The sequence below is a fragment of the Chlamydotis macqueenii genome, chromosome 23 (genome assembly GCF_036417535.1).
Source record: "Chlamydotis macqueenii isolate bChlMac1 chromosome 23, bChlMac1.mat, whole genome shotgun sequence".
Lineage (NCBI taxonomy): Eukaryota > Metazoa > Chordata > Aves > Otidiformes > Otididae > Chlamydotis > Chlamydotis macqueenii.
Genome location: NC_141578.1, coordinates 6,359,329 through 6,373,285, shown reverse-complemented (window position 1 = coordinate 6,373,285; position 13,957 = coordinate 6,359,329). Strand labels below are relative to the sequence as shown.

At 47.7% G+C, this 13,957-nt stretch overlaps 1 protein-coding gene across 1 annotated transcript in view; it reads left to right on the top strand.

The window, feature by feature from the left end:
- Nucleotides 1–13,957, top strand: part of KCND3 (potassium voltage-gated channel subfamily D member 3) — a 114,988-nt gene that overhangs the window by 88,011 nt on the left and 13,020 nt on the right. The window contains exon 4 of the mRNA XM_086765821.1: nucleotides 9,358–9,459. Within this exon, the coding sequence (XP_086621947.1) occupies nucleotides 9,358–9,459 (102 nt within the window). The remainder of the gene's footprint in view (nucleotides 1–9,357; nucleotides 9,460–13,957) is intronic.

Genomic DNA, 13,957 nt, shown 5'->3' with positions numbered 1-13,957 from the left:
GGCTGATGTCGGCTGTTTCATCCCAGATGTCTAAATAAACGCAAGCTGAAATCGCCTTTTCAAGGAGACCAACACAAAAAGCACCCAGCCAAAAAACGTTGGGAAGCCCTATCCTACTTCGGAGCTCGGTTCCAGTGATCAGATTCTCTGCTGTTGCCTGCATTAACCAGTTATTTTACCACTCTAAGTAACGCAGAACCGAGTGGGCTGGGCGCAGTTTAGCTCCCGCGCCGTTCCCAGACGACGCACTGAACACAGCTCCAACACCCCTGCGCCACCGCGATGGATGGCGAAGTCTGGATTAACGGATACGGAGAGATCCACTGGGTCCGGAGAAACCGGAACTGCAAGTGGGTGTAAATGGCAGTAAAGCTTACTGCTGTCACTAATTTGTGCCACGGCAGCGATGCGTGGATGAAGAACACCACTTGTCGCTGGCACATGCAGCGCTGAGATGGCAATACAGGTACCCAGTCCTCCGACTGCGTGTGCCAGGCCGATGGGAACGCTCCGCAGCCCACCAGTGCATCTCTCCGGGGCCGCTGCAGAGCTCCCAGCTCTCACACTGCCAGATGTCTCACAGCCCAACGTGAGGAGTCTCAAGCTCATCACTCCACTCCTCCCACTCCACCCAGCAGCAGCGGGCTGCGGAGTCTGACTCAGAACAAGCCTCTCTTGCTTGAAGGTTACGCAAATCCCATCAAACAGTGACTGCAGCACAGCAGCAGGCTCTAACGGCGCAGGGCAGCCCCTCTCTGGGCTCGAGCAGCAGCCTGCCGTCCTCGTCTGTCTCCCCACTACACCCAGACTCCCCGCTTTGGCAAACTAATCCCCCGGCAGCATCGCCCTCCACGCTCCCCTCTCCGAGACTCAGGTTTTGTCACATCAATCCGGTATAAATCCACTTCTTTTCCTGGCTCGGTGGATTCTTGCAGAGCTAGTTCATGTCAGGGTTATAATCTAACAGCAGCACTGTTCACACCCAGGATTTTAAATTTGTCTGAGCTTTTGCACCGGCAGTTCCTGCTGACTCGCGGGAGAAGGCAGAGCTGACAGCATCGCTCTCCGGACCACTCACGGGTGGAGAGCGGCTCACAAGCAGGCAAGGGAATCAAGAGCGTGCATAAAACTTACAGATAATTAAAAAAAAAAAAAGATAAAAACTATATAGGGAAATCAGTCTGCCAGCGAATACTGTGCAGGAAGAGAAAGCAGTGCAATCCACCAGCTCGCTCCACAGGAAACAGCTCATTCCTCCTCCTTGCCACAGCAGAGCAGAACTCCGTTTGCTATGCAGACGGCAGCTCCAGCCACCTGCTCTCCCCGCAAGCACGGCCATTTAGGCCAAACTCGGCATCAACTCCAAACGAGTACAATCATAAAGAGCAATTCTACACATTGCCCGTGAGCTCTGGTATCTGGGCGCCAGGGCATTTGTCCACAGATGAAGCATCAGCTTCGTTTCAGTAGTGCCAGGACCAGTAGGAGCCATTCCAGCAGGAACGCACGGCAACGCTGGAACGCAGAAATGCGGCCGGACCAGCGCGTAGCCATGACAACTCCGCAGCTTTCTGCTGAAAAACCTGGAGCCTCCAGCACCCGGGACCGCGCGCCAGGCAGGCTTCTCCCTCCATGCGTCTGCCAAATCGGGGCACGCGGCCAAGGCGTTGTGGCTGTCAGCACGAGGACGTGAGCCGAGACACACGTTCTTCAAAGAGCCTTCACTTATCACGCAGGACCCCAGGATGGGTCTGTGATGGATTTTTTTTTCCCCCAGAAGCCTAAAGCAAGAGATTTGTCCCCAGAGACCCCAGGAGCAAGGGAAACAACTAGGAGGAGCTTCAGGAAGAAAGCTAATTGCACCATCAGACGACAATGAAGTTGCTGTGCGACTTCCCAGCAATTTTTGTTTGCTAGCAAGGAACACTTCTCTCAGTTGATGCTGAAAGCTCAGAAGCTCATAGCACAGAGACTCAGGATGGAGCAGAGCTGCTGGCACAACAGCATTGCCCACACCCACGCTGCTGGGAGGGTCCTGCCCATCAGAGACAACGCTGCCAGCAGCGAGGCAGGAAAACAGCCCCACCATCACCTCGGCGTTCCACTGGGGAGAAGGAAGGGCATGAGTTTTACAAGTTTGTATGAAACTCCAGAAAAACTAAATCACAGATTTTGTAGTTCCTGTCCCCTCCAGCTTTCACTGTCATCCTGGGGAAGGCGTGAGCAGCACCCTATGAAGGAATTGCCATCATTTTCTGTAGCTAATCACAGGCCTCCACACCATTAATTAGTGTTCATCTATCAGGTCTAGTAAGTCAGCATGTGACACTAGATCAAATTCTGTTAATTTCTCCATCCCCTGAATACCTTATAGCTATTAATTAGAGGTGTGAGCTGTGTGGAAGCTGTCATAGAAGCGAGATCTGGAAACACGGACAGACAGATAAATCACGGGCAGACGGATGCTCATCACACTTGGCTTTCAGTGAAACACGGAGCCTTAATTTAGAATAATGGAAACAGCAACCTCTCCGTTAGTGATACAGTAAAACATGAGGCTCTTTTCTCGAGATGTTTATTAAATAACATATTTTAGACCAATTCTGACACCCTGATTTACACCCCACAATCCTTCATCTCTAACTCTAACCAACTATACTGGATTCCCATTACAACTGGTATGGCACCTCTTTGACCACACATCCTTGGAGCGATTTTGACTCAAGCTCTAGAATCTATTACAGCATTAAGAATCTAAAAAAAGTGTAAGTAGGAATTTCTTTTATCTCTATCTCAAGAGGCAAACTTAAGAAGTGCCAAGAGCTAGCCGTGTCAGTCAGCTGGACTGGTAACCTGGGAACCTCCGGAGGAAGCTTTGAATTTCAGCCAAGATGCAATAGCTGTGCATAATGTAGATATCTATCAAAGAAAAACTGTCCATAAGGTCAGTTCTTACAGAGATCAGGGTCTGGCTGTAACCCTTACCAGGTGGATGGATAGATGGGTAACTAAAAAAAGGAATTAGAAATAAGCAGGGCATCCACAGAGGATAAAAATATGAAATGGCCTCCAAAAAAGCTTATGTCTTAAATGTCAAGAAAAAGGAGTGAAGTGAGCATTGTCTAACTCTACAAAAGTTTATTCTATTCTTTCCTGTAGAATGCAGCAAACACCAGAAAGAGAATGGTCCCTGCAAAAAAAGAAAATGTCGATACAATGCAACCGAGTAAAATTGGCAACAAATACATGCAGGCTGTAAATGAGAAGAATTTTTCTAAATAGAAGAATGAAGTTCTAAAATAAATGTCCAACAGAAATAAGAGCTTCATGAAGCCTAAGCCAGACCTCGTTAAGTTCAAGATGAAAACGCACAAGAGGAAGCTTGCAATAGGAGGGGACTGGTCTTGGTGCTCCAGGGGCTTCTTGACCATCCTGCATTTCTCTGCAAGTTTTGCGCATTACGATACTTTTTTCAAAGTTCTGTGTTTAATCAGCCAGGCTATCTATGCCTAGTAGAGAAGCAGAGATCTATTAAACCCCATATTCTGTGCATTGTTCTATAAATAGACCGAACATCGTGTTCTTCAGCGTTGGAAAAGATTAAACGATAGAGTGCATTTGAAACGATGTTCTGGTGCTTTAATGGTGCCAAGGGTAAGGTAGGATTAAAAGGAGAGCCACGGAGGAGGGGAGGGGAACCTTTCATCTCTGGAAAGTAATGAAGAGGCCCAAAATAAGATCAAGGTCTGGCTGTAAGTGGTTCTATCAAATTATACAGGAATATAATGAGTTCTACACTATCTCATTTCCATATGCGGCTCTACAACATCTCCCCCAAAGCGAAAATGAGAGAACAGTTGGACTTGGCTCAAAAGCTGTTTAGTGTAAAGGTCTGAGAGGAAGGGAAGGCCAAATGTGCATACTCTATTTCTTAGGAAAAAAAGGTTAAAGTGACAGAAAGATGATCTGCAGAAACTAACTTTTCTAACGTGGCTGTGACTCCACTGCCTGCCTGTTCCAATAGCCAGCTGGAGCCCCGGCTAGCAGAGCAACAGCCAGTACTTATTACATGGGCCATTTGCTTTTCAAACAGCCATTATTGCACTGTGTTCAAACACGTGTAGTACCCCTCAGTCCTCATTTGGCAGCCCAGCCTTCTCCAGGCTTTGTTAAAGATGGCACATCAGCTTCCCAGAGCCGTAAGTAGGACAGATGATCAGTGTTGCCTGATTATACTGAGGAAAGCACTCCACAGACAGTGGGTTCATTTAACTTCTTGTCCACTGTATTATTTTTGAATGTTTTCTTAAAAATGAACACTTTTCCATTTTTTGCTTGGCAAGGAAGAACTACCACAGTAGGCCAGAAGGTTTCATCCGTCCCCTTTCCAAGTCACATACATGCCCCGAGTTCCCACTCGGAATTACAAACTGAAGTCTTTGCCGAACGCCCTTCTGAATTTTATGCTAAAATTAGTCAAAGGTGCCACAGATGAGATCATTTTAGAAAGGTGAGACCATAACTACAAGAAAATACTTCTTAGTCATTCCATACTCTAAGCTCGGTTGTTCAGGCTGCAGAAACTCCCGTTTAACTGTACAACCTGCTTGTTAACTCTTCCATATCCCAAAATCAACCATGTTTTTCCATCCAGAATTTAAGTCCAAGCCCAAACAGGCAACAGATGCAGACAAATGCAATAAAATCAAGCACCTACTGAACGGCTGTGGTACTGCACCTCAGAAATAAAAATCAGAGCAAAAGCATTCTGTTGATTACTTTTGAGAACAGCTTAATTTCCACTTTAAAAGACCAGTGAGTACACCTGTTGCACCACTGGGCTCACCACGGTGGTCATCCAATAGGTCTACTCACAGTCAAAGTACTAATTGTTTAGGAATTGAGATGTGAAGCGCTGTTCATTATCTCGTGCAGCTGCCAGGGATGCTCTCAGTGTGGTTTTAGCAGATGAAGGCAGTTGGGTAGGACTGGAGCATCTCATTTGGGGAAAGGGCGAGAGAGCCGGGACTGTTCGGCCTAAGGAAGAGAAGGCTCGGAGGGATCTCAAAGAGGACAGAGCCAGGCTCTTTTCAGTGGTGCCCAGTGACAGGACCAGAGGTGATGGGCACAATCTGGAACACAGGAGGTTCTGTTTAAACATCAGGAAACACTTTTTCAGTGCGAGGGTGACCAAGCACTGTCACAGGTTGCTGAAGGAGGTTGTGGAGTTTCCATCCTTGGAGATACTCAAAGGCCATCTGGACACAGTCCTGAGCGGCTGGGTCTAGGTTACCCTGTCCGAGCAAGGGAGTTGGACCAGATGACCTCTGGAGGTTCCTTCCAGCCTCAGCCATTCTGTGAAGGATAACGCCAATAACAGCTCCAGCTCAAAGAGGGAGCAGGAGCGGGCACAGGACCTGTACACATCGTACCTGACAGACACGTACTGCAGTCGTCTCCGTGCTCAAGTACAGGAGATAAGAAAGCTGAAGATGTCTGGCAAACATGAAATTATACCATAGTTTGTAAGTTGATAGTTTATTATATCACACAAATCAAGAGTGATCATTATCTCCATAAGAACTAGACAAAAATCATTAATAAATAATAATTAGCTGTTTCCTGGGCCTGCCATCTGGTAAGCATTTTTCCTAGCCAGCAACTCCCGCTCCTTGCGCTTCTCCAAAGCGGCTAAGAGCTGAAGACAGGCTATTCTTTCTCCTTTGTCTGTCCCTTTGGGAAACGGAGGTACCAGGATACCAACAGCCACTGACATCATCCTCTCTCTCCACCATACCACCACTCCACACGTACTGGGCTTCGCTGCCCTTCCCACTTATCCCGAGTCCCCAGTTTCTTAAAAAGCAGTAAGGAGCCAGAAAGACTTCCACCCTGCTCTCGGGAACACGTGGGCTCCAAGATAACCAAATTAATCATCCTAACCTGTAAGTGGCTGTCATTAGTATTATTATTTTCATCATATAAATTATCTTCCAGATTAGGTCATATGCATTTTGAGATCCTGTGGTTTCCTAGCAACTCCTCTCACCGCTCTCCGTGCAGACACAGTGTGCCGGTTTCTTTTCCTTTTTTAGCCTCTCAGTGCAGGGGTTATATTCAGTAAGAGTGATCTCAGGCCTGGCCCTAATGACCTTTAGTCTGTTACATTTGTGGGATAAGATGCAGAAGACAACTTTCCCCCCTCACAAAAGACATTTGCAGCAGATGGCCAGAAAAACATGGTCCTCTGCTTGTCTGGCTTCTGTCCTGCAGACAGAAGTACTGAGCTGGGCAGGACTAGAATCAGAGAAGGGTTTGGGTTGGAAGGGACCTTCAAAGCCCATCCAGTCCAACCCCCACGCAAGGAGCAGGGACATCTCCAACCAGATCAGGTTGCACACCTAGATGTGTTAAAAACTGGCAGGATTTGGAGAAGCCCATCAGCCTAATTCTCTAGGTTTCTGACAACGAAATATGTGGCAGTACAGAGCGTGGATCCCTGCAAAATACTGCTGCTGCAAAAGCTTGCGTGGGGTGCCCTAAGTTCAGGGTTTTGCCTCTGCAATTTACTCCTCACCCGTGCCAAAGCTCATGGCTGCCGGCCAGCCAGGTCCAGACCGTCACACCCCAACAGTAACACAAAACTTCTTCGAAGCGGCCAGCTTCTACCTGCGCCCGCACCGTAACCCAGGTGCCCTTCACGCCCTCCGTCCACTTCGCTCAGTCACACAAACCAGGGTCGATCCCCTGCTGCGGATCTCGGCGGAGCGCGCTTTGCCGCGCTAAAACCCTCTGTCACCGTCAGGCACGAGCAAAGCGCCGCATCCCACGTAAACAAACGAGGTGGACCTGAACACCACGTGCAGCTCTGTCACCCAAGACATGCTTTCCAAATATGCACGTTAACGCAGGCTTTCACACAAAAACACAAACTATGTTTTTAGGGGCCTTAGACTCGCTTCTAGCCCGACGTGGGAAACTGTCTGGAGGGCCAAACTAATTTCAGGCACCAATTTTAATTAACTTCTCTAGCTGAGTTAATCAAGACATCTACTGAATTTAATAATGATGGGGGCACAGAGTTGGGCGATGCGACTATCCTAGACAGTCCTCTGTGTAAGGAGAGTAGGATTAACTTCTGTCCTGCCCCGCTGACATTTTTTAAAATAACAACGTCTGTTCTAAACTGTAAAAGCTATGGGGCTTAATTATTTAGGTAGCTAGTGGCCCTGTTTCAAAGGAGAAGGGAGAACAGAGCTCAGAAACGAACCATCTCCAGTCCACGTGGAGTACAGCTATTAATATTTGATCCCCTGCTAGCCCGGAGGCAAAGGGAATGATGTTCATTACAGGAGCCCAAGACTGAATCCACTTTAACAACTGACTGAACCGAAGATGAGGATGAAGCCTTCCCTGCTATAGGTGAGGTGAGTAAGCCGGGGGACTCTCGAAAGGCCTGCAGCAAAGGAGCTGATATTTTGTCAAGCACAGAAGGGAAATGGAAGTCTTCTGTGGCTGTGTCAGAGTCTCACTGTAAAACCATCACCAGATCCAATATCCAGTCCTGATTATGGAAGAGAAGATAATTGCAAGAAGTAAGGAACAGAGACAAAGGCATATACTCGCAAATGGAAGAAATAATTTAATGGAAATGTAATAACAGGAACAGAGAGACAGTGCCACGTAACAGGGAAATGGAACGTCCCTCAGTCCCTTATCCCCCGCTCCCTCCCCTTAACTCATCCTCAGTAGCAGTGATCTGCGGTTTTTGTTCCGGATTACCGTCTCAGGCCAGTCTTATTCGTGGCCTAAAGCAGTTGGGGAAAGTCTTCAGAAGAACTGAAGATCCAATTTCATTTTCTTGCAGCGTCCTCAGTCTACGTCTTGCAAACACAACACGTGCCCCTTTCGCAGGGTGACTGGCTAGCTCAGCGAGACACCTCCCCCCAGCACCGAGTACGCTTCCTCAGAGATTCCGCCCTCGTACACTGACCTGGAGTCTTAATGATAAAGTGAGACGTGACATCTACGTGATGTACAGAAAACACAGTCAATTTCGGATGTCCTCATTTTGGGGTCTCGAAGAAGAGCTATTTTTCAGACTAGCCACAGTCTGTGTCACCTAATTAAAGCTGCAAACTAGTCTCCTGCACATGAATTTGCCTGGGAAATTGTCTCTTAGGCAGAAGCTCTTAAGGTTAAACAAATCCTTCAAACACCGAGGGCCAGAGTCACTCACGCGTGTACAGTAACGGAGCTCCCGGAATTGTCACACGCGGTACCCACTGCAGATATTTGCCTCTTGGCTTTACTCCTCCCACAGCGTATACCCATTAGCACCTCTAATTAGAAAGGAAAATCACGAGTTCCATGTTATTTAAAAGATTATGCAGCATTTTAAACTACAGCACAATGTAATTATTTTTTAATAGCCACAGCTATTTCGTGTATTTACTTTTAATGGTGTTTGAGTCATAAATTAACAGCAGAAAAGAAAAAGGCAAATCAGCACTTGACAGAGAAGCAGGCAACAATTGAAAAGAAAAACTTAAACACTGAGAACTGGGTGAGCAAAAAGGAAGAGGGCCTTATTCGTTTTTCTTTTTTGCTTTGTTCTGGCCTGCTTTTTATCATCTAACTTGTTCCCCTGGAGGTTAATAAGGTCAGGGACCGTAAAAATGAGAAGAGTTGAATGTCTGTGTTGGTGCAGAGTGAATTCTGTCAGGTTGACAAAAGATGCATATTTTTGGGCAGAGTCTCGTGTTATCACATACCAAAGTTAACCTGGCCCTGCCCCGCAGAGGACAGCCCGCCGTCACCGAGGGCCAGGTGTCACCACGCTAGCTGCTGTACAGGCAGAGCAAGTGGCAACGCAGAGGTCAGAGCTGACAGCTAAAGAGAGGATTAAACAACCAAACACGTTAGAGAGAAGGCAAGCCACGAAAGCAACATGCGTGCAGAGCACGTGCACACGGCTAGATCACACACGGTCATCCTACACCAGAAACGTGTCCCGAGCAAGTCTCTCTGGTTGCTGTGCATCTCGCCCCCAAAAACGGCTATTAACTTTTGGAAGGACAAACAAATCTGCAGTACCCCATCCCTTCTCTCTGGAAGGGCTGTCAGCGCTCTGGGGCAGCCTGGGTTCTTCAGACACATGCCCTCACCTGGCTCCTGGGGACACGGTGCTAGCTGCCCTCAACAGCACCTTGTCTTGTCTGCACAGCCCTCTATTTCACCTCCAGGCTTTGTCACTTAGAGTGAGAACCTGAAATTTCCTTCCTCCTGGTATTGCCAGCACAGGACCAGCAGCTTGGCGTGCCAGGGTATAATTCAGCTTGTTTGCCTTCTTCACAGAAAGCCCGGCTCGCGAGGATTCGAGTGGCCAAGACCGGCAGCTCCAACGCTTACCTTCACAGCAAGCGCAACGGCCTCCTGAACGAAGCCCTCGAGCTGACGGTGAGTGCAGAGACAAAATCTCCTTCCCCAGCGTTTGAGCAGCTCCCTATTCCCACTCCTCTCCCTGGGCTCCCTCCCTCTCTCTCTCCCCTGCCGCCCAATTGCTCGTTAACTGGTGTGGCAGCCTCACACCTGGAATGGTGTCACGCTGTAATTACACTCGTGTATGGTATGTGCCATGTGGAGGGACAGCTGGGATCCAGCTGCAAGACTGGACGGGAGGAAAAACCTTCCTTGGGCTCCTCCTTGAGCTGGGAAAGGATCCAACCTCCCAGCAATGACCAGCTCTCCGTGTGATGGAGCCGTACTGGTTTATGCCACCCAGAGCCTGCCCGTAGCACAAATACCCACTCTCCTCCCACACAGAGTTATGTATTTTCAAGAGCCTCCCCCTAACATGGGCTATCTGATCATGCCCAACAGGACGGGGAAATATTCCCTAGCTCCCCATTCAGCCAGTTTGGCGGCGGGTCTATTTTTGACAGAAAGGGCTCTGGAGGCCAATTCTAGCTATTCAGGAGGAGAAAAGTTTTAAGTGCGTCAGATTGCTCAGTGGAATCAGGGAAAGTGAGACGGGGTTATTACATTAAGCCTGATCAACACCAGAGCAGGTATTAGCACATTTCATGGATTTCATTTCAAATAAATCAGCCGTTCGTGCACGTGGGGAGCAAAGAGCGAGATGAAGAATGCTTAATTGAGCCACCAGAGCCGCCTAGCACTTGTTCATGCATCTGTACTTGCGCCCTAATCTTTCAAAAGTCTACTATTTTCCCTGGCATACATCCTGGCATTTGTAAAATCAAAGCTGAAAAACCTTTTCAGCTCACGGTGAAAGCTGCTCACTAGGACCTCAGCCCATTCCCACCCAGGTTCAGCGGGTACGGCACCCACGGAAATGGTGCAGCACCCCATTCTGCACACAGGACACTACGCAGTGCAGACTGAGAGAGAGGAATCTGCCCCTTCACAACCAGAATGGTTTTTAACAGACTCCACATAAGCACCTCACGTGAAGCACAGGTTTGGAAGGTAGGATGCCCAGATCAGTGTCTGTTCTCCCCTCCAAAACAAGTTTGATCCTTCTGACTACACATCCAACATTGTCTCCTGCTCTGCAAATGGCAGTGACACTCAGAAAAGCCGTTTCTTGAACCATATGTTGCTGTTGAGCAGTTCAAGAAAAGTTTCTTTATCAGGAAAATGAGAGACTACGGAAGACGGGTCACACCTAGCCCAGAGCGTTATCCCCACAAATGAAAGGCTCAGGACTGGGACGTCAACTCAGCGAGGTTCTGCTATTTCATTACCGAGGAACACAAAAATTTGACTATAAATTTAAAACTTCCTTTTGAGCTTTAGATTTCTAGTTTTTTAAAAATGCCAGAAGAGCTTAGCAGGGGCACTCAACACTTGCTCTTCCAGCATGTTATCCCAACAAGAATCTCCTCACGTCTCTTGTCAACCAGAACTCCCTGCCAAGACCACTCGCCGAAGAGCAGCTGACGCACCAGTGCTTAAGTCCAAAATGCAGGAGGCTGAGAGAAATATTTGGCTGAATGGGTTCATTTCCTGGCACGTGCCCCAAAAAAAAAAACTGTGAGAAGGGTCATTTTGCTGGCTAAAAAGCTACTGTAGACACAGGAAGGAAAACAAAAACATTTCTAAAGAGGTTCTAAAGGGTTGTGTTTGGTTTTTTTTTTTTTTTTTTACCCATTAATAACTAAATTCAGATATATAGTAACACCTAGACAGGTCTTCCCAAGCTTTCCTGGGTGCAGGTTGCTTTCTAGTGGGCTTATAGCTCCGAATGCTAACATAATCCCCTGCCACAGCCCAGTCAGATCCACAAACCCTACTTTGAAAAGCAGTTAATATTGTGTACATTTGTTTTAACACCTCGTAAGAAAATATTCCCACCCTAAGGAACTTCCTGTTGGAATAGTCAAAAGCAAAGGGTGTAAGGAAGGAAGAACTACCATGCACCTGTGACACACAGGAATATAACGTACTAAAACAAGAAACTTGCCAAAGCCGTGCCTGGCATCTGCACAACGACCAGGAAACGATCTTTGACCGCCTGCGGACCCTCCTCGTACCCGAATCGAGAACCGACACCCACAGGCAGCAGCGCCAGTTAATTACCGAGCTGCAGAGCATCCTTTGCTGGAAAGGTATACGTGGCCATTTGACTGCACAAGGCAAGATTCTACGTCCTTTCACCATGGCAGGAGAACAAACTACTCTGAAGAGTACAAAAATGTGAATGACAGCACAGTCAACCAGCCAAATTTTTTAAGCTGTAAAAATATGAAGCAATGTGACTTCTGTAGCTGCTATATTAGAGCCCAAAACATTACCTACATGCTGTGCATATCCTTAGTCAATTAGCATCAAACCGCTTCATCCGTCAGGTACGCATCCCACCTTGAGACCTTGCCCAGGCCTCGCGCTAGCTGTAATGGACCTCACGTGGCCAGGTTGCCACAGGGCTCGTTTGCTACCAGCAGTAATTCCAACTGCAATTCCTATATGGCCATGAGTAGAAATTATCGCTTTCCTCATTAGCGATCACGCAGTCCTGTGACCAATGCATAATTGTTTTACACGCGCCCAGCAGATTGCCCTGCAGTCTGACCCCCCCGAGCGCTTACCCGAGGAAGACAACTGCCCCAGGATGTCTACTGGCTGCGGCTCTGCAGCCAAGCCAATAAACTGAGAAAGAAGGACTGCTCAACATTCCGGACCATGTGCCAGAACGTCCTTTCATTAGCACCAGAATGAATGCACTGACACCATCTTTCAAGGGAACAGCACGTCTTCAGCCTGTAGCCTTGTATCAAAGTGAAGAAAAAGCAAAGAAAAGGATTCATCCAAGGACGGCAGCAGGAAGGAGGTCTGCTCCTAGCAAGAACACAGACTCTTGCTTCCAAAACCTGGATTTGTGGCATTTTGCATTTGCCATCTAGACACAAAGTACTCAGATGGTTTTCTTCTCATTTAGAGAGATTTTTAGTGGGCTTTGTGTCAGAAGTGCTCAAGGGATGGTGAGCTTCTTCCCATGGCAGCAGCCTACATATCCTCTTAGCGTTAATCTCCTTGTACAGCCAGCTGAAATTCCCTTTTAGCTGAAATGCTAGGAGGTGTATATCCTAGGAACAGTAGGTTGTGAGGTCTTGTGCCGTTTCACAAGCAGAATCTGCTTGGCCATGGATAAGGGTTCTGGCCATTCCCATGGGAAGGGACAGTCTAACCACCAAACCAGTTCATCTCCATTCACCAGCGTCCAATTCTGTGTGCTGAAGCACTAAGTAGAGGAGGAAAAGTGGAACTATTTTGGATTTCAGAGCCGACACTACAGTGTGTTTCAGTCTCCCTCCAAGCCACCAGCAGTTCACTGAATGTCTTCCAAGAACAAACTGAATGGTAGCTGGCATCAAATCCTCACAAAACTGGCATTCCAGCTCAAAAAGCAAACCATCTCCTCTCCTCCCCCCACCAGCTTTTTCATTACAGCCAGACTCTTCTAACGAAGACACAGGTTTGTTTGCCTGCAGTAACGTAGGTACCACCGATGCAGTCGCTATAGGCGTACAGTCCTCAGCAGCACTATGAAAATGCCAAGCGTTTGGGCGATGCTGGCACTCCCACTGTCGTAGGGCAGTAGTTCCTGCAGATCCCATTCTTAATTTGCACGCTCAGTTTCTGAAAACACTGAGCTTCCTGAAGAAGAAGTGAGAGGAAGGCAAGATACAAATCATACTACTGATGCTACGCTTTATTCCTGGTCGCTGCCATCCCTCGATCCGTTTCCCTCCGCAGCCAGCCTGGCCTTGGAACGGAAGGCAGAGGGACAGCCATGTGCAGCCAAAATTTAACAATCGGCTCAGCTCTTCTGCCAGAGGTATGGAAGCTCTAGCTTTGCTTTCAAAGTCCATTTCTATCTCTTCTCAAGCAAATCCTCATTAAAAGAGTGTCTGCAATATGTGCTCTTTCTCTCTCCTTTCCCAGTGTTTTAGTGCAGCATCATGTCTGTTTTAGGGTTTGCAAGGACCTCCATGGGAAACATTCCTGCCTAAGATGCATTCCCATAGGAATCTATTAATTCTGTGCACAGAAAGCCAGCTTTCTTGGCGTACCGGTTCAGCTATGTTTTGGGATCTGTCAGAGACAGTTATTCCTTCACTCAAGGACCACAGAGCCCTCCTGGAAAAGGCATCCAGCACCCACATCTGCAGGCAGCCCCTGAGACGCATGGATGCATGTAGAAGCAATGCTTTAAGCACAGCTGAATTTGACCCCCTTGAGAGCAACTTCTGCCAAGATGTTCCACTGTGTCTCCCATCCCACCCATTTTCCCTCTTGAAAAGTTGGATACTGCTGCTTTGTTTCTAAGAAGAGATTCAAGCCATTCACATCAAGTTTTGACTTTCAGATTTAGGCATTACAGAAGACGCCGGCACCCCTTACTTGTGGGGCACAGGGGAACATTTTACAA